Here is a 22,508-nt window from a genome sequence, read left to right on the forward strand (position 1 = left end):
TTGTATCTGTGTATTTAAAATGGTTAGGATAGATATATAGTTACATTCTCTTAATGAATAGAGGGATTTGTTCTAATGGTGTTTGTAAATAGGATATCTTGTCCACATCTTGTACAGCAATTAACCACTAGGAATAATGTATGCAATGTGTTAATTATTGAAACTGTCCTACCAATTTGGTTTGAAACTGTCTCATTGCTATTTATTTCTCAATAAATTATGGGAAAAAAATCCAAAAAAAAATGAATAGTTTGACTGGTAAGTAGTTAACACTCTGCTACTATTGAATAGTGTTCTATTTTTAGTGGCAGTCAAGAACTATGTAGTAGATATTTACTGTAGGTTAACATTTGATTAATCTTAGTGTTTATGCTACAATTGCTGGTCTCTTTTTGTGTGGTTAATTCTTAAAATTTTTTATGCTATTATTTTTGTTGATATTATTGCTCTAGAAAAAGTGGCAGAGTTGTTGCTCTTTGTTGGTTTTCATGGGGTGACAATATCTGGATTACCTTGGCTTCACTAGTAATACTGTGGTTTAGTCTTGGAAACTTGGGCACCTGGCCAAATATTTTGTATCCTCTCCTCCCTAATGAAGGGAGGTAGTTTGATCCTGGGACAAAGTCAAAGGCCAGTATTAAAATCTTCCCAGAGGCAGGCAATGCTGAAAAGTAGAAATTAACCAGAATGGTCTCCATATTCACAACAAAGCTTTCAACTTTATAGTACACCAACCCCAGCACAACATCCAGACAGACAGACATGAGAAGAAAAGGCAACATAATGCTTCCAAAAACTGCCTACTCCCCCACTGATCCCCAGTCCATCTAAGGGGAGGAAAACAAAAGCCATAGTACTGCATTATTCTCAGGGAAATAACAAAACAAATCCATACAGTGGTTGGCAACTCAGAGAAGATATAACTAAGCAAATAAAAATCCTAATAAAACAATCAGTGAGTCTACAGAAAAAAGAACCTAAGTGAACCGAAAAAAAAAACAAACCCCACAAAACATAGATGAACAGCACAGAAAAAAAATTAGAATCCACAAAAAGGTACCAAACAGGAATTTAGCAAATTAAAAATTCTATCAAAAGTATGGGCAGCAGAAGTTGACCAATGTGAGAACAGAAGTCAGGGCTACAATCAGTGACCAAATAATGAGTGAAACCTAAAGAACAAGAAAATATGAAAAGCAGGTCCAAAAGCTGCTAGGTGATACAAAGACTAAGATTATTTGGAATTGGTGAAAAATCAGAAGCCAGCACAAATGGCATAAATCCTGCTTACAGAAATACCAGACAACTTTCTAAATAAAAGAACTTAACACATAGTTGAGACATGTAGAACCCCAAATAACTAAAATCAGAAAAGAATCTCTCTAAGACATATGACACTCAAATCCCAGAATCTGACAGAACAAGAACAACTGATGAATATATCTTGCAAAACATGATTTGATTTTGATTTTTAAGTGAACTGGATAGTTTCTGTCTTGTATTAGGAAAATCAGATCTGTTTATAACTCATAGCAGTTTACATTTCATCCAATAACTAACATACTATCATGCCTTCCATTTCTTGTGCACTTTTTGTTTATTTTACTTTATTAGTAGTTTTCCTGTTTCCCTTTCTCTATTTTCCCATTTTTGTCTTTTGATGAGACTGGGTATGTTCAGGAAGGTTTGGCCATAAAATGATTTGTCTCTTCACTCCCAACTGTCCCTCTCAACCTCCATATTTTAAGTGCATTATCAGTTGTAGTCTGTTCATGGCTTCTCCCTCTTCTTAGCCACATGATTGGCTATAAAATGCCTTCCAATAAAATGCTCTACTTTTCTATTCTTTCAAGACTTACAGAGTACTGTGACTTTCTAATGACACCTTCTGTTTAAATAAGATTTGAAGGGCTGGGGAGATGGCTCAGCAGAATAAGCACTTGCCTAGCAAGTGCAAGGGCCTAAGTTCAATCCCTGGTTCTGCCAAAAACAAATAAATAAATAAGATTTGAGTGTGCAATTCACAGACATTAATTATTTTCACAGTATAGTACACTCATCACTTCCATCCACTTCCAGAATGTTTTTCCTAAACTGAAGCTCTGTACCTATTAACAGTAACTCAATTGTACCCTCTCACCTCCAGGCATGATACTATACTTTCTATGTCTGAACCTATCCATTCCATTTAGCTCATACAAGTGGAATCACACAATATTTTTTTATATTTGGCTCATTTCACTTAGCATGATATCTTTAAGTTTCATTCATATTGAACTATGTATCAGAATTTCATTCTTAAGGCTGGCCAAATAGCTCAGCAGATTAAAGTACCTGTAAGCAGGTGCAGGGGCCTGGGGTTCGATCCCCAGGCCTGCCATGCCAGCCCCGTCCCCGGGGCACACTGAGATGGCAACTGAGACTGGACATAATGGTGTGTGCCTGTAATCCCAGCACTTAGGAGGTTGTAAACAGGCACATTGTGAGTCTGATCTAGTAGTGAGACCCTGAATACCTTGTAGACAAATATAAAGAAAAAAAATTTTATTCTGTTTCAAAATTGAAGGATGTTCAATTTTCAGGTAATCAGCCTGTTGTATTTGTTCCTTTGTTAGTGATTTTTGGGTTATTTTCATCTTTTAGCTATTATGAATAATGCTGTTGTGAACACTGGTTTGTAAGTATCTGGTTTTCAGTTCGTTGGGTAATATACCTAGAAACACAGTTGCTGAGTCACATGGTAGTTCACATCTAACTTTTTAAGAAACTTCCCTACCACATCACTACTTTCTACTCTACAATGACTGTATCATTTTAACTTGCACCAGAAGTGTATCAGGCTTATAACTTTTGCCAACATGTACTATTTTCTTTATTTTTAATAATAGCTATCCTAGTAGATGTAAAATGATATTCCAAATGATATCATTGTGGTTTTGTTTCCCCCTAATGTTGAGCAATGTTAAGCATATTGTCTTGTGCTTATTAACTGTATATCTTCCAAGAAATGTCCAGTCCAATCCTTCATCTATTTATTTTTATTTATTTATTTTTAATGTATCTGGTTCAGGGTCTCACTATGCAGCTCAGACTCATCGTAATCCTCCTGTTTTCAGCCTCCCCAGTGCCTGGATTACAGGTGTGTGCCACCATGCCCGGTCTCACCTTCATCTATTTCTTAACTGGGTTTTTGTTGTTGTTGAATTATAGAAGTACGCTACCATATTTTAAGATTAATGAGAAATTGATTTTAAGAAGATTGTTTTTTATTCTCATTCCTTAATCTAGAACATGCAAGGATGGCTTTTTTCTCAGTGAAAATATAATGAATGATTATGCAGAATTCATTAATAACTCAAATACACCTGCTCTTCCTGCTGAAAAGTCAGAAGTAAAAACAGATGCTGATATTAATGAGGTAAGATGTTCTCTGAAAAATGTAGGTTTCCTGATATAAGCAAATAATAATGTTTGGAGTTAAAAATATGATTTATAATAACTACAATTTCTTGCCCAACACACACACACACACACACACACACACACACACACACTGTCTCTCTCTTTCATTGTGAAAAGCTATAGTAACAGCTATCTCAAATTTCTGACATATTTTGCATTTAACTTCTGATTTTTGGCATGTAAGTATATAACTATACTTATAATTTACCATGTAAAGTATATTATCTCTAAGAATTCTATTACATATTTTCACTGGTATACTAACGTATCTATTAAATTAGATTTTAAATAAGATTAAAGTGGAGAAGAATTTGAGAAAGTCATATGCACCAATATTTGAAGTAAATCTACGCTTGAGAATTCCTGCTGAAAGTGATTCCTCAGAAAATTCTGAAGAGAATTTTTATGAGCTTAAACAGGGTCCTGAAAAATGTATGACATGTGAAGATGAAATGTCAGAATACAGTCCTGAAAAAAGTTGCTTGCATGAACAACTGCTTCCCAAAGCCAAGAAATCAGAAAATTTCACTTTAAACCTTGAAGATGTTCTTTCAGGTAAGATACATGAGGCTATTAAAAATGAAGGGAAGTATCTTAACAGCTGGAAATAAGGAATGACAGTTGTGGTGATTTGTATATTTTCAACTTATAGATTATTATTCTTACAAAGTTTAAGATGAATAATGGTAAAAATGAGCAATGAACTTATAGATCACCTGTGGCACAAGCAGTACCACCATTCAGCATGAGCAGCTCAGCACATACACAGGCTCTCCCTGAGAGGGCCTAAGAACCTTATTTATCAAGGAACTCCACCTGGAACGTCTGCTAAAAGTACTCGCTCTTGAGCAGTTTCTGTGGCTCAGTGGTACAGCATTTGTCTGTCGTGCTACAAAATGTTCTGCAAAAGCAAAATGAAACAAAGAAATGGATTTTTGGACTCCCATCTCAGACCTTCATTCTCAAAATATGGGTGCCTGGGTATACTTGTTAAATAGTACTTTTCTGATGACCCCTGCAATTTATTCTTTAAGTACTGACATATATGACATTGTGATTTAGCTGTTACAAATATTGATTAATTTTTAACTTTTTTTTTCAATTGATCCAAATAGATGCAGAAATCACAACTGAGTCTGAGAATATAAACATGTATGATAAGTATGAAACATTTGTTCGTTATAAGTCATAACTGTATTTTGTTAGTTACTATGCTCTCCTGAAATATATTTTATTTTCTCCCTTAGATATTCAGAATTCCCTACCAATCTCTTTATTGATCCAAATAGACTGGAATTTTCAATAAAAATTCAAAATATGATAGAAAATATTGAAAAACTTATAAGTAAGTATTTTGAAATTAAAGTGCAACACATTTTCTTCATTAGCAATATTTTGTTGAATTTGGGCATCTAATACTTTTACCCAAAAATGTGTCAGATATATATTATTAGAATATAAATTCTGTGTTTAGGATAAAGAAATGTTAATTTGGGGGCCAAGGATATAGTTCAGTGGCACAGTCCTGCCTGGCAAGCCCAAGGTCCTAAATTTGATTCTCAGTACCAAAAAAAAAATATATATATATATATATGTATTAGTTTGGAATTATGTGATGATGTGTGATTATACACATAGACATAGATACAAAAATTAAGAAAACTTGAAAATTTGCAGTTTTGCACTACAGAATTTTGTAACACTAAAGCAAATAAGTAGTATCTTATATCTCAGAATTACAAAGATATTTTCTCCACCTTAGGTAGATTTTAAAACAATTTTTCCAGCTATGTACACAATCTGAAATGACATGACCATCATTAGCCTGACCTAAGAATGTATTCCTTTCTCTCAGTAACTTGTACAAAAATTTTAAACCAGTAGGTCTCCTGGATGTTCCCTAAATGTTGCATTGTTCTTCAGTAATATGACCATAGTTTGCTGAGTTCAAAGGATCCTCATTCCAGCTTAGGCCAGGATCTCGTACTTGATTTCTTCCCTGCATGCTCCAGCAATTTGGTCTTTTCACTATTCTTTGTACTACCAGTACATGTTAAAATTCTTTTCTTTCAAAAACTGGCTGAAATACAATCATGTCTCTTGAAATCTCACACTGAAGTTTGCACTGTATTAGGATGAAACATGCAAATCAAGAAGTACCACTAAGTTCTCATTCCTGCGTCCTCCATTTGTGCATCATCTAGATAAAGGTTTTCCACTGAGTAAGACAGAGCGGCGCTGCATCTTGCAAGACTATACCCTGTGGACGTGGGAGGCAACTGTGGTCCCTTGTGCAGACGCTCCCCTCCCCCATTTTCCTCCTATTTGTTGCACTGCTCTCAGACTCCCAGGGCGCAGTCTGATACTATTCTGCTTTGCCTTTCTTTGGGTAAACTTGTTGCTTCTGCCCAGTCATTTATCACTTAGAGTTACCCATTTACAGTAATAAAGTTAGATGTATATCATTCTTTATTAATCTTTATTAAATTCAATGAATTTTCAGTTTTAAGAGCTAATCTTTTTATCAGTTTCTCCTTATGTTCTTTTTTTCTCTTAAGATTTCCTGTATCGAACATCTGATGATTCCCATTTCTCTGTCATGAAATATTTTTACCCTTTGATTTTCTAAAAAGTTTTATTATAATTTTGAAGTTGCAAACATAACACAAAATTCCTGTATGCTCTTCACGTTTGGTCTAACTGTAATGCAATTATAAAAAATAAAGAATTAAACCAGGCATGGTGGCACACACCTGTAATCCTAGCACTTGGGAGGCTGAGGCAGGAGGATCACCTTGAGTTTGAGGCCAGCCTAGGCTATGTGAGTTCAAGGCCAGCTTCTCTACATAGTAAGACTCTGCTGTTGTTGTTGTTGTTATTGTTACTATTTTATGTATTTAGTACAGGGTCTACAGAGTCTCACTACACAGATCAGACTTGTAGTGATCCTTCCTGTTTTTCCATCTCCCAAGTCCTGGGATTACAGGTATGTGCCACCATGCCGAGTCTCATTTGCAATGTCAGGGCATCTTGGGGGCCAGGCTGGCACAGCAGGCCGGGGATCGAACCTCTGGCTCCTTTGTCTGCCTAAGCAGGCGTTTTAATCCGCTGAGCTATCTGGCTCGCCCATACATAGTAAGACTCTGTCTCAAACAAGCAAGCAAACAACAACAGCAACAACAAAAACCTAAAGATAGGTTTAGTAGGACAGTATAAAGGTTTTTATTTGGATTTTAGCTGTTTTTTACTCATGTTGTTTTGTGTTCCCAGGATCCAGTCCAGGATTACACATTGCATTCAATAGTCATGTCTGCTGTAGACTGCCCATTAGTGTGGCACAGTCTGCGGTTACCTTCTGGGGAATTTGAGGTCTGTTCTTGCAGAATACCTCAGGGCGTCCTTCTGACTGATCATCTGAGGTGCAGAGCGTGCTGACGTGCTAACCATGGCCATCTGATTAAGGGACGTCTGCTAGGTTCCCTCACTGGGAACCTACTGCACTTCGCTTCATAATTAATGAATTTTAAGGGAGTAGGTTTTTAGATTATACAGAGATACTGTTTCTACTGAAAATTTCACCCATCTTTTTCTTTTTGTTTGTTTTAAACTACTGTTCATACTGATAGACCTGACATGGGTCCTGAACCTCTATGTTCATTCCAGCCTCTCCCTTCTGCAGCTCCTTGCTGACTGGAAGAATCTGGTGCATATAATCAACATGACAGTTACTTGTTATGCCTGCAGAGTGATCCAAGTATTGCTGTTCCAGTGTCTGTGAGAAGCTCAGTATTACCTAATGTACACTGAGTACAAGACTTTTTTATCCAACCTCAGAGTTTCCAATCCAAATGCTGTTTTCCAAAGTTACATAGATCAACTTTTCTTTCCTAACATCTTCAGTGAGGTGGTTAATTTATTTTCAGTACAGTCACATAAATTTGCCATAATCTGTATTCCATCTTGGGTTCTTCCAACATTCTGATTTTTAAAAAAATTTATAGAATAAAAGCTACTATTTGTGTATGTGATTTTATGAGTTTTGAAAAATGAAGTTAGCATATTCTCCATCACAGTTTGAAACAAGATAGCTGTCACTCCTAAATTCCCTGAATAACCCCTGCATGGTTATGCCCTCACCTCCTGCAGCCCCTGACAGGTTCTGGTCCTTTGGTTTTCTTTTTTCCACATGTCATATAAATGGGAATTTAGCCTTTGAATCTGGCTTCCACTTTGAAAAATGCATCTATATTTCATTCATGTTTTATGTGAATCAAAACTCTCCTTTTATCATTGAGTTTTATTAACTGGATGTACCACAGATTGTCTCTGCATTTCTATCTGTGTTGTTAGAGGTGGGGTTTTTGGGTCAAGTAGTAAATACATGTTTAATTTTTGAGACACTACACTGGCTTTGCAAAGTGGTATTTTGCATCCTTGCTAGCAGTGTATGAACAATCTAGTTTCTACACAGCCTTGACAGTACTTGGGATTAGGTTTTTTTAATTTTAGGCATTCTACTCGTGTGTAGTGATATCTCACTATAGGTAATTTGTATTTCACTAGTTACTAATCTTTTCTTATCCTACTTTGCCATCTTGTCAAATGTGTCCTTAGATTTTCTTTATCTATTTTTTAAGAATTGCAGTGTAGTCTCCTACTTCCTGCGTTGTGAGCGGTATCTGGATCAAGTCCTCTATTAAGAGAGATACAATTTGCAAACGTGTTCTCCCAGTCTGTGCCTCATCATCATTCTCTGTCTCAGACCTCACTCACTTTTGATAAAGTATAGCTCATCCATGTTTTCTTCTTTGGATTGTATTTTTTGTTTGTATCTAAAAACTCTGCCTAGGGGTCAGGGAGATGGCTCAGTGGAATAAGTGCTTCCCTGGCAAGCGCAAGGGCCTGAGTTCAATCCCCCGTTCAGAAAAAAAACAAAAAACAACTCTGCCTGATTGTCCACAGTGATCTCTCCAAGAAGACTTATAAGTCTTCTGTAAAATGTTTTATATTTTGGTATAGGATTCATTTTGAGTTAATTTTTATGTAAGGCACCAAGTATAGGTGAAGATTGTTTTCCTTTCCTTGTGGGCATCTGATTTTCTACCTAGACTAAGAATTCTTAGATAATAAGTCTGTGTTTTCTAATATTTGTGTACTATAATAATATATTTCCACATAGCAGATACATTTCAAATACTGGTCAGCTGAATGACTCCACCACCACTGCCTAGTTATTTATGAATTACTCTTCTATTTCTAATGTTAAATTCGAAGTTTTAAACTAAGTTCCATCTATTAGTGTGGAATATTGTCTAATCATCCTAGTAAATCAGCCTTAGTCTTCAATAGTTCTAGGTTTCACAGATACTGTTAAAGTGTTGCTTTCACTAGTGCTTCTGCAAATATTAACTTTTGAATTATATATTTTAGCTACAATTACTCCTCTTCACCAAGATCCTCGCCTGTCTCTCTTTATTGGTTTGGTTCCAATTATGGATTTATCTAATAATATAGGAAGTATAATAAAATATAAGAAGCAGACCAAGTGGCCAGATTGTCAGATTCTTTTTGAAATGGATCCTGCCTACCAAAATAAAGTAAGTTATTTAAAGGTGCATCTTAGAAAATTTTTGGTTTATGGAGTAGAAACCCATGAAAATTCTTTCATGGAAGGGATTTATTGAAAAACTAGGAGTATTATAATTTACAGAAATGGAAGAATCATTCTCAGATTACCTCTCCATTTGTATTCTCCATAATCTCTCATCTCCACTCAATGCAGTCCATTTTCTCCAACTTTCATGTGCAAATGAGCTTTCTCTTTTAGGTTTGTTCAGTATGTTGACTTGTGATCCCCCAATTCATCCATTACTAACTGGACATTTTTGTCCAAATTCACAAGACAACCTTATTGGCTCAGCTTGGGTCAGGGTTTGAACTTGTCCAAATTAGCCATGTTGGGAATTGGATGAGGTCCCAGAGTGTATGAGACTGGCCTTTCCTAGGGCCATGTGTAAAGGTGACAAAGTATATGGGACTGGCCTAGCCTAGGGTCATGTGTAGAAGTCACACTGTATGGGACTACCCTTGCTTAGGACAGTTTGTGGTACATAGACGCTTACACAGGGTGAGAAATAAGGGAAAATAAAAACTTGGTTTCTATAGGACATGGCTCAAAATAGCACATTAATTACAAACTTAAAGAGTCCAGTAGATCTTAAAAGCCAAATATTAGAAAATTATGAAATGTTTTACAATTATATAATTCTAATATATTCTGTATTTAGTAGAGGTTCTGAACAAAATGAACCCCATCTAAGACTAATAGTTTATTTTCATAGAAACTATCCGCATATTAGGCATGCTTTTTTCATTCTTGTAATAAAATTCTTCTAAAATTTCTAACATTTTTGTTTACAGATTGTGAGTCTTCTGACTATTATTGGTAATTCAATGAGCCTTGTTAGTACTTATAGCTCCAAGTTTCTAAAGTATTGTACCATGGTAGAGAAAGCCCAAACTATAAGCATGAATATATCATCTATGGGAGAATTAACCTCAGCACAGTTTAATATTATACTGCATAAATTCATAAACTACTTTGGACATATTGTGACTATGCCTATTGAGAAACGCATTGGAATTTTCAATGTTATGAGTTTTGATTATCAGTCAGAATGCTTACCATATGTTGATAACATCATACATACGAGCCAGGATCTCTTGCAATCTGTAATTGAGGAAAAAAATACAAGCCTACTGGAAGTAAGTACTTTGAAAATTTCTGTTACATAAGTATATTTAATGTTAGATTATAATTTTAACATATGCACTCAAAAATATATATAAATATCCTGAGAAAATTCCAATTCAATGTTGTTATATTTGTCTTTTTTATTTTAATATCACTTCCTCAAAAAAAACTTTCTCCAACAACCATATCTAAAATTGCATTCCATGTCATTTTCACATCTCTTTTTCCTATTTTGTCATTATTATAACATATATCACTCCCTGATGTGATAGCATTTGTTTTCTCCCACTAGACTGTGAGCTGTATCAAGTTATGGAGTGTCTCAGCTAACTCTCCCAATATAAGTGCATACTAGGGTTTTACTATGTATTAGGGTTTCTTTTTAAGGGAAGATTTTGAGAGGAAAAATTATCCCTGAAAACACAGTGATTTGGAGCTGTGGAGATTCTAGAACTTTGAAAGTATGGAAATCTGGAAGCACCTACAAATAGCAGCCTTCATTGATTATTCCTGCCTATCACACTTCTTTCTCAGATAAGTATGGGTTCTAATATAACAAACATGTCTATACAAGAAATCTCAGTTGTACTCAATCATGCTTTAACATATAAATTTATAATAGCTACTATTCATTCTTTTTTTGTATCTGATCCCAAATATTTATTAAATCTCAGTTGTATACTAGACATTGTGTTAGGGCCTTGGCATATAATGCTTAGAGAGATTCATTCTTGCATTTGTAGAGTCTAATCTAACAGAAAATATTTGTTTAACTGTCTAATATATCTTAGATGGGGTAATAGATAATTTTCTAGGAAAAAATCTTCACTTCTGAGGAGAAGTAGGAATGGTGTAAAGAAGTTAGTAGGAGGACATGGGCAACACTACATTAACTTAGATTCAGTTGCACATGACAGAAAATAACAGTGCATAGCACACATTAGAATCTAATTTCTCTCTCAGGTGAAAGTAGTACAGAGAGAGGAGAAAGAGAATATGCTGGTGGCTCGTATAGTGGCCTCATGAAGTTATCAAGGACATGGGCTGCTTTTAGCCACTGCTCTGTCCTCCCTAGAGTGTGATGTTCAGGGGCATTGCCTAGGGCGGTTATCTTGTCTCTGACCATCTTGTCCTCACGCTAGGCACCAGGATGGATGATGGTAGCAAAAACAGAACCTTTCAATTCAACTTTCAAGGATATTTACCAGAAGTTTATCCAACATTTTTGCTTATATATTTAGCAAAACTTAGTTATGTGCCTTACCTAACTCATCTAATCTTTTAACTGAGCATAGTACTTACACATATCCAGGAACTGTTGCTAAGTGTTATGGTTTGTGTATAGGTGTCCCTTTAGAGCCTCATGAAGTCATGGGCAGCTTCTAGAATTTGTGATAGATGATTGTGGGTATGGATGCTGCATCTGCCTTAGGGCAGGTAATTTGCATTACAATTGTAAAGAGGGAAGAGAAGTTAGCTGCTTGAGCTGCTGCTTCCTCTCCCTTGTGCCCTTGCTGTTTGCCACAGCCATGTAAGGTTGCTTTCTGCCATGTGCTGCTCTGCCTTGCACCCAGCTGAATATGGACTGAAACCTCCAGTAACTGTGAGCTAAATAAACCTTTCCTTCCTTCATTTTGAGTGTGAAGTATTTGTCCCAGCAATGAGAAAGAGTAACTAAGACACTGAGGTAGAGAAAGACAGTGAAAACTGAAGTATTGTCACATCAGAAAATTGGACAGTTGGGGCTGGCCAAATAGCTCAGTGGATTAAAGTGCCTGCAAGCAGACACAGGGGCCAGGGGTTCAATCCCTGGTCCTGCTGTGCCAACCCTGCCCCCAGGGCACACTGAGACTGGGTGTGGTGGTGCATGCCTGTAATTCCAGCTCTTGGGAGGCTGTAAACCAGCAGATCACTATGAGTTGATCTAATAGTGAGACCCTGAGGGGCCAGGGAGATAACTTAGTAGAATAAGCACTTGCCTGGCAAGCATCTGAAAAAAAAAACTGAGACCCTGAACACCCTGTAAACCCTTCCCTATAAATACACACACACACACACACACACACACACACACACACACACACACGGACAGCAATTGAAAGGTCCAGAGAAAACAAGGTACACTTGGAAACCTGAATGAATCCAGTGCATTGTGAGTATAGTCTTACAAAAGGGACTGGCCAGCAAAAAAATAAGAAATTAGGTGTAAGGCTTTATAAGCCCTGTCAGGAATTTTAAACATTATTCTCAAAACTATAGGAATCAGTGGATGTTTTAGGCAGAGAAATGACATGACATAGTTTGCATTTTTGTAAGGATGCTCTGGCTACAGTATGAAGAATATACTGGCAGATATGGTGGGAAGAAAGCTGCTTCTGTAACCTAGAGGAAAGATGACAATAGCTTAAACCCTGGTGGAAACCATATGGATTCTGAGAAGTAAATGGTAATGAGATGTGGAGATGAGTTTGACAGGATCTGATGGTTAACTGACTATAGGGAATAAGAGAAATACGTCAGTCATACTTTCTGGCTTTTGGTTAGGTATTAGGTATCATTTGGAGAGAGAACATGGTACTTGTTAAATTGTTTTATGGTTTAGATATAAAATTTTGCCTAAATATCTCATATGTTTGGAAAGGAATTCCATCATGGAAATACCATAGCTGACTTGTTTTAAGCAGGTGGAGCCTTGCCGGAGGTGGGTTGCTAGAGACGTGACGTAGGTGAATTCTTGAGCTTGGTTCCTCTCCTTCCCTGTGTCTTAGTTGCTATGGGTTAAGCACTGTTTTTCTGCATGCTATTTCTACCTTAGAGCCAATCACCTACAGACTGAATCCTCTAAAACATGGAAAGGTAAACCTCTCCTTCTGTAAGTTGTAGATGTTAGGTACTTTGAACCAGTGACAAGAAAACTGACTAACACAGAAATTGGTACCAGATAATTTGGGTTGTTGCTATTACTTTACTTGACCATGTGGTTTAGAAGTCTTTGGAACTGGTTTGTGGAGGGAGTTTGGGAAGATTTAGAGATGTGACTTAGAGAAGCCTTAGAATGGTGTAAGCACAGACTGATGGGAGATTCCGGTTGAAACTCTGAAGACTAGAATACTATTTCAGTTGGAAACAATGAGTTCTTTGGCAGTTGAAGTGGAGGCCATGTGTGTTATGCTTTGTCAGAAAATTTACCTACATTTTGCCCATGACTAGAGATGTTGTGAGAAACTGAGATTAAGGGTGGTGTACTAATGAATCCAGTGAAGGGTATTTCAAAGAAGCCCAGTGTTTAGGCTATGAAGTGGGTACTAGTGGCTGTTTTTGGCCAGACCTACAATAATAACCAGGAGCAAACAATCAGATGTGAAAACTTTACAGTTTCATCTGAACATACGTGGCAAAATAAGGGGTGTGAAAATAAAGACCATGACCTACAATATATGAATGGCAATGGAATACCCATCTCTGACAAAAGTAAACAAAAATGGGGGATATAAATGAAGGACCATTTTGTAGTGAAAAAATATATACATCTGTATATACAAAATAGTTAGCATTAATATACAGCTACTTTCTCTTAGTTCAATGAGAAGAAACTTTTGAACTAATAGTGTTTAGACAAGATATCATGTCTGCATCTTGTACTATGAATAACTACTACAAAGACAACAATATGCAATGTATTAATTATTGTAACTGTCCTACTAACCTGTTTTGAAACTGTCTCATTGCTACTTCTTTCTCAATAAAATTAACATAAAAAAGAAAAGAAAGAGCATGATTGTTGAAAAGATTAGACTTATAAAGAAGCCAGTATTTTTCATCACAACAAAAGGAAAGATCTTGATAACATCTCAAGAATCAGCAAGGTCTCAACCATTTACAGGCTTGAAAGTACAAAACTGTTCAGTTTCCTTGAAAATAGAACCTGTGGGCTTTCTGCTTGAAGAGGAATGCCTAGTGAGTTGCTTCCCTGGATTTTGTTTCATAGTGCTCAACTATCTAGGCACTCAGAGGCTTCTGCCACCATGATCCACAGGTGTCTGTCTATTGCTCAGCCTGCCAGCTAAACATAACATCATCCTATGGTGCTAGTTGTACAGGTATTCAGAGCACAAGAGTTATGGAGTCACTGGGGCTTCCACCTAGATTTCAAAAGAAGGTCTGAGAAATCAGGCAAGGAACCTCTGAGAAGGTCAGGTGTGAAAGGGAAAATGATGCCAGTGGAGCAGTGGAGACCTCAGGATATTGGAGATGCCAGAAAGAACAAGTTTCTTTAAGCAAAGCTATTTGCCTAGATTCACAGAGTTGATATCAGAACTGAGAATGAGATACATCTCTGATTTTTAATGCTATTCAAATAAATTGTAATTTAAAGAGACAGACACACATACCTTGGAAAAACTTTGATAAGTATTAACACCTGTTTTTCTTTGACAATGGAATAGTAAATAACTCATTTTATACATTTTTGTGTATTGTGATTTTCACATTCATTTCTAAATCAGGCAAAATAGAACGTTTCAGGAATTAGAGACATTGTCACTTTCTCATCACTGAGACACAATACTCAATATCCACAATTTGAAGGAAGAGACGTTTCTTTTAGCTCACAGTGTCAGAAGTTTCAGGCTGGCAAGCTTAACCACAGAGATGTCATGATGCAGAGGCTAGGCTCAAAGGAAAGGTTTTGCTCTCATGGTGGCCCAGAAGCAGAGAGAGAAGGGAGGAACAGGGGAGGGAAATACTGTGTATGCTTCCAGGTCACACCCCCAGTGACACACCTCAAGACAGAGCCCAAACCCACTATGAACTCATCAGTGGAGAGGAGTACATTGTCCTCCTAATCTAATCACCTTCCAACTCCAGAGGACCTTGGGGAACACCCCAGATCTAAACCATAACTAAATAAGTGACTGATTCAAAGCTGTGAAAATTGAAGATTGAACTTGCATTGATTCTCAAATTATATCCAAATGTACATGAGTTAATAAGTCTTTGCAACATAAAGAATTTCAAAAAGTTTAATTTTGATACAGAAATGCAGCTACTTCAAAAACTATAGAACATGTAAAGGCATATAGCTCAAGTGGTAGAGCTCATTTCGAACGTGCAAGATTTGCTTTGATTCAGAGCACTACAAAAATAATTTAGAATGAAGGACATTGTACTCATCATGGATGCAAACATAGTAGAAAATAATGGGATTTGGAATCATTTGGTTTTGGATCCTAGTTCTGTAACTCATTATCTTTCCGATCTTGGGCTAAATAACCACTTTGAGACTTCCTGTACAAAGCAGAGGAAATGACAATTAGCAAACACACTACTTGAATAAAATAGGCTGACCTACCCAAAGGACTGGAACATAAATGCTCAAGAAGTGGTAGCAATGATTGCACACCATTCACATTTTGGTCTTACTATATGTCCTCCACTTATTTAATGGAAAGAAATTATTCACACTTAGTACCTCTGTGATGTCTTAGTAGCATTTATTTTACCTATGTGATATATCCAAGTGCCTTATGTTAACAATAGAAGATTTTGATCATGTTAATGTTCAGTACTTAGAATTATATCCCAGATGATATCTTCATTTTTTTCTGAAATTATAGAAGTGAGAAAAATTAAGAATAAATTTTAAAATAGTGAAAAATCATCACATAATTGCAATGTGTTAATGATTTCAGACTGTTGAGTCATCATTACGACAACTGGAACGTGATCCCATTAGAATGGAAGAATTTGTGGAATACCTTACTTTTTTGGATGAAATTTCATCAACAATATCTGAATTAGAAAAAGAGTATCTAACACTTTCTCAGCTGCATTCTGTTGTAAGACGTTACCAGATCAACATTTCGGAAGAGCAAGTTGCCATTTACAAAATCCTTTGTATCAAGTTTGATAAACTAAGAACAGCTATAAAATTCGGTAAAGTAAATAAAGATGCCACCATAACTAAATTTCATGATAATTTGGAAGAATTTGTCACGGATCTCCGAGTGGATATTAGTAATTTAAAAGCCAAAGTAAGCTTATTCTTTGTTTTTTGTTTATTCTCATTAAAAACTTGATCTAACTCTCATGTAATGCTATGCATATAGGTATTTACTTTCTTTTTTCTTTTTTGGCAGAACTGGGGAGGTATTTACTTTCAATGGAATCTTGGCTAAATTATTTATTTATTTATTTATTTTGGCTAAACAATTTAATCCAGGCATTAAATAATTAGTGAAGGGGCCGGGGAGATGGCTCAGTGGAATAAGCGCTTCCCTGGCAAGTGCAAGGGCCTGAGTTCAATCCCTGGTTCTGCAAAAAAAAAAAAAATAATAATAATAATAATAATTAGTGAACTTGGATAGGAAATAAAATTACATCTCAATTGTCAGTAACCTCTAACTGGAATTTAATATTTCCTTCACCTGTAAATGAATGAGATGATATTCAGCAGCAGGACTGCTAGCTTTTATCATGAACTACAGCAGATGGTGAGGGCTGCTGGTTGTGGGAAGGGCTAATACCTTGCATCCTCTTGAGCCTTTGTCTGGGTCCAGTGGTAATAGCAGTCCTGACTTTATTCACCTATCCTGTTAAGAATTACCCATACACCGGCATAATTGTCAGTGAAGTGTGCTGAGTTCTGAAAGTCTGGTGCTCTCAGAATGTCTTACTGCTGCTTCTCAGATAAGAACTCCTGTCCTGCTGTCGCCCAGCACCAGTGTGCCAACAGCAAAGGAAATAATCCAGGATCTCTCTGAGGAGGCAGCCAGTCTGGCTAACAAAGCTAGAATGTATGCAAACTACCAGGATCGCTTCTGTGACTCCCAGGCTCAGATGCATTCTCTCAATGTGGAAGAAGTCACACAGATTATGCTTGCAGAGATCTCTGACATTGATTGTGACTTAACATTGAGGAAAATACTTTGGGAAGCACAGGAAGAATGGGGCACACTCTTTGAGGAGTGGAGGAATTGTTCTATTCAGAGTATTGATATAGATTTGGTGCAGAGAGAAGTTTCCAAATGGCTGCGTAAGATCTTCATACTAGAAAAAGGTAAAAGTGCATTTCTCAACTTTTTCCCCCACCTGGGGTCACACACAAAATGGTGTCTGGGCACCGGGGTCTCCAACCATGGCCATGCTACTAGACCTATGCTTGGTCATGAACACTGGTCACAGATACTGAGATACAGAGGAGTAAGAGTCCGTATAGGGAATGTTTGCTGAAGCAAAAGACATTAGAGCTTTGTCTTCCTCCCCCAATTAAATCATCAAAACAGTTTTTATAACCTTTAAAAGTTGATTCCTGACTTTTCCCAGTTTGGGACAGAATTCCCTTTATGATAAGGGGTCACCTGCAATTTTTTTTTCTGTAATTAGGACAGGGTCTACGGGATCTACAGGGCGTCAATCCGTACATCAGACTTGTAGTGATTTCCCTGTGTTCATCCCCCCAAGTGCTGGGATTACAGGTGTGTGCCACCAGGCCCAGTCTCCATTGCTGTCTCAGTGCTCCCCCGGGGCGGGGCTGGCATGGCAGGCCCTGGTTCAAACCCCAGCCTCTGTGTTCTGCTATGCCTATACTATACTTTGGACAGGTATAGCAGAGCGTTTTGCTTCACCTGGGCAAGAGATTGTTTTCCTTTTTATTAGCTTCCACCTTTCCCACCTACCTATAATTTGAGCTAAAATTTCTTCTCCAGAAAAGTCAGGGGCTGGGGAGATAAATAGCTCAGTGAAATCCATACTTGCCTGGCAAGCGCAAGGTCCTGAGTTCAATCCCTGGTACCACCACAAAAAAATAAAGTCAGAAAACATTTTTACTTTCACAGAGAGCAAATTGGCCAAGCATTGGCCATGACTCATCCACATGGCTGACACTGACAAAGGATCTACAATCTGAGGTACAAGGTCTCAGGATAAATCCTGAGGGGATTTCACTGACCTTATTAGATCCAAAAGCTACAACTCTTGTTACATAGGTCTTGCTTTATCTTGGTCTTAACCATCCAGCAGAAAAGTATAAAAATGAAGTAAAGGAAGTAAAGCCATGGTGTTATGTTGAGCTGTAGGGGACTCAGGTCAACAACTTCTGACATTGCTAGTGAAGCGGAAGACCCAATACTATTATGGACTACTGGACTATTTTGGAATATTTTGCTGAGTTCACACACCTATAATATTTAAATCACGGAACTAAACATAAAAGGGGATACAGATGAATGTCCATTTTGTATCTGTGTATTCAAAATGGTTAGGATAGATATATAGTTACATTCTCTTAATTCAAGGAATAGAGGGATTTGTTCTAATAGTGTTTGTAAATAGGATATCATGTCTGCATCTTGTAAAACAAATAACCACTAGGAGGGCAGTATGCAGTGTGTTAATTATTGGAACTGTCCTACCAATTAATTTCCTTTGAAATTGTCTCATTGCTATTTATTTCTCAATAAAATTATGGAAAAAAAGAAAACATTTTTAGTTTTTGCAAACTATTTAGAAACATACACACACACACACAAGTTGTGGAAAATCATAGTCTTACTGCTTTACCATAACATTCATTGTATGCGTTCTTTCTCAATATTTTGCCATATACATGTTTTAGAGAACCATATATATAGCAACCAGCTGACAAAATGTACTTTTTCTTATAGTTTTCCAGGTAAAAATCTGTTCATTGCCAAAGCTGAAATTAGTAAAACCCAAAGTTATTCTTTCCATCTTACATTTATTTATTTATTTGTGTGTGTTTATTTTTTTTTTTAATTTTCCATCTTGTATTTAACCAGAAAAATAGCTTTTTTGTGGGGGCAGAACCAGGGATTGAACTCAGGCCCTTGCACTTGCCAGAGAAGCGCCTATTCCACTGAGCCATCTCCCCAGCCCAATATCTTCCTATTCAGTGTAGCTTTATAAAAAACTCTCCTCTGTGTAAATGTGTAAACTAGTTTTTCAAGATTGTGGGTAGAGATTATTTTTAGTTTTTTGACAGATTTTATTCACTTTATTTTAAAGGAAAAAAGAACAAAAACAAAATTCCGAAACAATGTATGAGGGTAACAATGATTAATATATTGCACATTCTTATCTTTACATTAGTTACTCAGACTACAAGATATCAGCATTTAATTATTCAAACAATTTTATTTTTTTATGCATTTAGTACAGGGTCTACAGGGTCTCACCACACAAATTGGACTTGTGGTGATTCTCCTGTTTTTAGTCTCCCAAGTGCTGGAATTACAGGCATGCCATCACTCCCAGTCTCAATTGTCCTCTCAGTGCACCCGGGGGGCAGGGCCAGCATGGCACACTGGGGATCGAACCCTGGTTCCTGTGTCTGCGTAAGCAGGTGCTTTAATCTGCTGAGCTATCTGGCTGGTGTTTATTCAAACAATTTTAGCACAATCCTATCTTTTCAATGAACTAAGAGAAAGTAGTAGTATACCTATCTTAACTATCATATATATTTTTTCCCTTTTGCTTTTCCCTTATTTTTTTTTCTATTCCCCCAATCCAGTTTCTTTTTCCTTTTGAAGTTTTTTTGGCCATTATATAATATATTTTGTACATTTGGGATATTATTTACTCTTTCCCATTCTTACCCTAAGGAGATAATACAATGTTCATACATTTGCATCTGGTTTATTTCACTTACGAGTATGATCTCAGGTTGCTTCCATTTACCTGTAAAAATCTCCAGTTTATTCTTCTTTATGGCTGAGTAAAATGCTATTATATAAAAAGGTCACATCTTTTTTATCTGTTCCTCAATAGATGGGCATTTGGGTTGTGTCCAAGAGCTAGATATTACAAACTCTGCTGCTGTAAACATTGGTGCACATATATCTCTATGGTGAGATGTTTTTAATCTTCTGGGAAGATACCCAGAAGGGAAATATGTGGTTCAAAGGACCTTCAATCCTAGGTTTTTGAGGAATCTCCACACTGATTTCCATAGTGATTGATTGTATCAGTCTACACTCCCACAAACAGTGAGAAGGGTTCTTTTTTCCCCTGCAGCCTCACCAGCATTTGTTATTGTTTGATTTCTTGATGATGTCATTTTTTTCTGGGGTAAGATGGAATCTCAGTGTTGTGTTAATTTACATCTCTCAAATGACCAATAATGTTGAACATTTTTTCATATATTTGTTTGCTGTTTATATTTTTTCATCTAAAAATATGCATTCATCTCCAATACTTATTTTTGGATTGTGTCATTAAATTTTGGAGGTCCAATATTTTATTTTGTATTTTTAGTCTTTTATACATTCTTGATAGTATTCTTTTGTCTGAGGAACATCTGGCAAACATTTTTTCACATAGTGGGTTGTTCTTCACTCTGTTGGTGATTTCTCTTGTTGTGCAAAAGCTTCTTAATAAAATGAGATCCCAGTTGTTGATTCTTTGTGATGGTTCCACTTTAATTCATAAAGTCTTTGCCTACACCAAGGTCTTCGAGAATTTTACCTATTCTATCTTCTGGCATGTTTAATGTTTCTGTATTAATATTTAGATCTTTGATCCATTTTGAATTTAATTTAGTGCATGGTAAAAGAAACTTGTCCAGTTTTAATCTTTGGTATGTGCAGTATCAGTTCTTCTCAGCACCGTTTATTAAAGAGGCTATCTTTCTTCTAGTGAATGTTTGGTACTGTTATCAAATACAGTACCAAAGGTGACTGAATGTCTGGAGTTGTCTCTACAACTTCTAGTTTGTTCCACTGATCTTTGAATATGTTGTGGTTTTTTTGCCAGTACCATGCTGTTTTTTCGTTTGTTTGTTTTTCTTCTTTTTGAATCACCATAGCTTTATAGTATAATTTGAAGTCAGATTGTGATGCCCCCTGACTTGCCTTTGTTGCCCAGAATTGTCTTTGCTCTTCTAGGTCTCTTCTGGTTTCAAGTGAATTTTAAGATTGTTTTCTCTAATTTAGTGAGATATACTATTAGAATTTTCATTGGAATTGCATTAAATCCATATAACAGTTGTGGAAGTATAGCCATTTTACTATATTGGTTCTCCTTACCCAACAGCAAGGGATATTCTTCCATTTGCTGATATCCACTTCAATTTTCTTTTCAAGAATATTATAGTTTTCAACATAGAGGTCTTTTATATCCTTTGTTAGATTGGTTCCTATGTATTTCATTTTTCTGGATGCTATTGTGGAAGGTATGGTTTCTCTAATTTCTCTCTCGGTGAGTTTACTATTTGTGTATAGGAAGGACATTGACTCTTGCATGTTGACTTTGTGCCCAGCTACCCTGCTAAATTTGTTTATTAAATCTAGCAGCTTTTTAGTAGAGTGTTTGGGGGCTTCTATGTAGAATATCATGTCATCTGCAAGTATTGATAATACAACTTCTTCCTTTGTTATCATTATTGCTTTTATTTCTTTCTCTTGTCTAATTTCTCTGACTAGTTTTCAGGACTATGTTGAATAAGGGTGGAGACAGTAGACATTCTCGTCTTATTTGTGATTTGAGAGTGAAAGCTTGCAGTTTTTGTCCCTTTAGTGTGATGTTGACAGTTGGCTTGTCATATGTAGCTTTTATCAGGTTGAGGTAAAGACCATCTATTCCAATTTTCTGTAGGATTTTTATCACAAATGGATGCTGACTTTGCTAAAATCTTTTTCTGCATCTATTGATACGATCATATGATTTTTGTTCTTGTCTATGTTTATAATGGTATATTACTTTTATTAATTTATGCATGTTAACCAATTTCTGCATACCTGGATGGATCCTGCTTGATCATAATATATAATCTTCTTGATGATTTGCTCTATTCTGTTTGCTAGTATCTTATTGAGGATTTTTGCATCTTTGCTCATTAGGAAGGTTGGCCTGTAATTCACTTCCTCAGTTGGGTGCTTCTCTAGTTTTGGTACTAGGGTAATACTTGCCACAGGAATGAATTTGGGAGTATTACTTCCCTTTCGATTTCATTAAAGAGTTTGAGAAGTATTGGTGTTAAGTGTTCTCTAAATTTCTTGTAGAATTCAGCAGTGAATCCATCAGGGCCTGGACTTTTCTTTGTTGGTAGGTTTTTAATCAGGTCTTTAATTTCATTGACTGATATTGGTTTATTTAGGATTTTTATATCTTCTTGGTTCAGCGTTAGTAATTTATATGTATCTAGCAATGTGTCCATTTTTCCTGCATTTTTCATCTTATTAGAATAAAGTTTTTAAAGTAAATGTAGATGATCTTCTGCATTTCTACAGGGTCCTTTGTGACTTTACCCTTTTCATTCCCAATTGTGTGGATTTGA

General features: G+C 36.4%; 1 protein-coding gene across 1 annotated transcript in view; it reads left to right on the forward strand.

Moving 5' to 3' along the window:
* The window catches only part of Dnah14 (dynein axonemal heavy chain 14), a 394,744-nt gene that overhangs the window by 78,716 nt on the left and 293,520 nt on the right, over positions 1-22,508 (forward strand). Inside the window, 8 exon segments of the mRNA XM_012513730.1 lie at positions 3,289-3,418; positions 3,744-4,017; positions 4,578-4,623; positions 4,710-4,807; positions 8,893-9,059; positions 9,883-10,227; positions 15,907-16,248; positions 16,904-17,273. Coding sequence (XP_012369184.1) covers positions 3,289-3,418; positions 3,744-4,017; positions 4,578-4,623; positions 4,710-4,807; positions 8,893-9,059; positions 9,883-10,227; positions 15,907-16,248; positions 16,904-17,273 — 1,772 coding nt within the window.

The sequence above is a fragment of the Octodon degus genome, unplaced genomic scaffold, assembly GCF_000260255.1.
Source record: "Octodon degus isolate 3935 unplaced genomic scaffold, OctDeg1.0 scaffold00017, whole genome shotgun sequence".
In the NCBI taxonomy this organism is placed as follows: Eukaryota; Metazoa; Chordata; class Mammalia; order Rodentia; family Octodontidae; genus Octodon; species Octodon degus.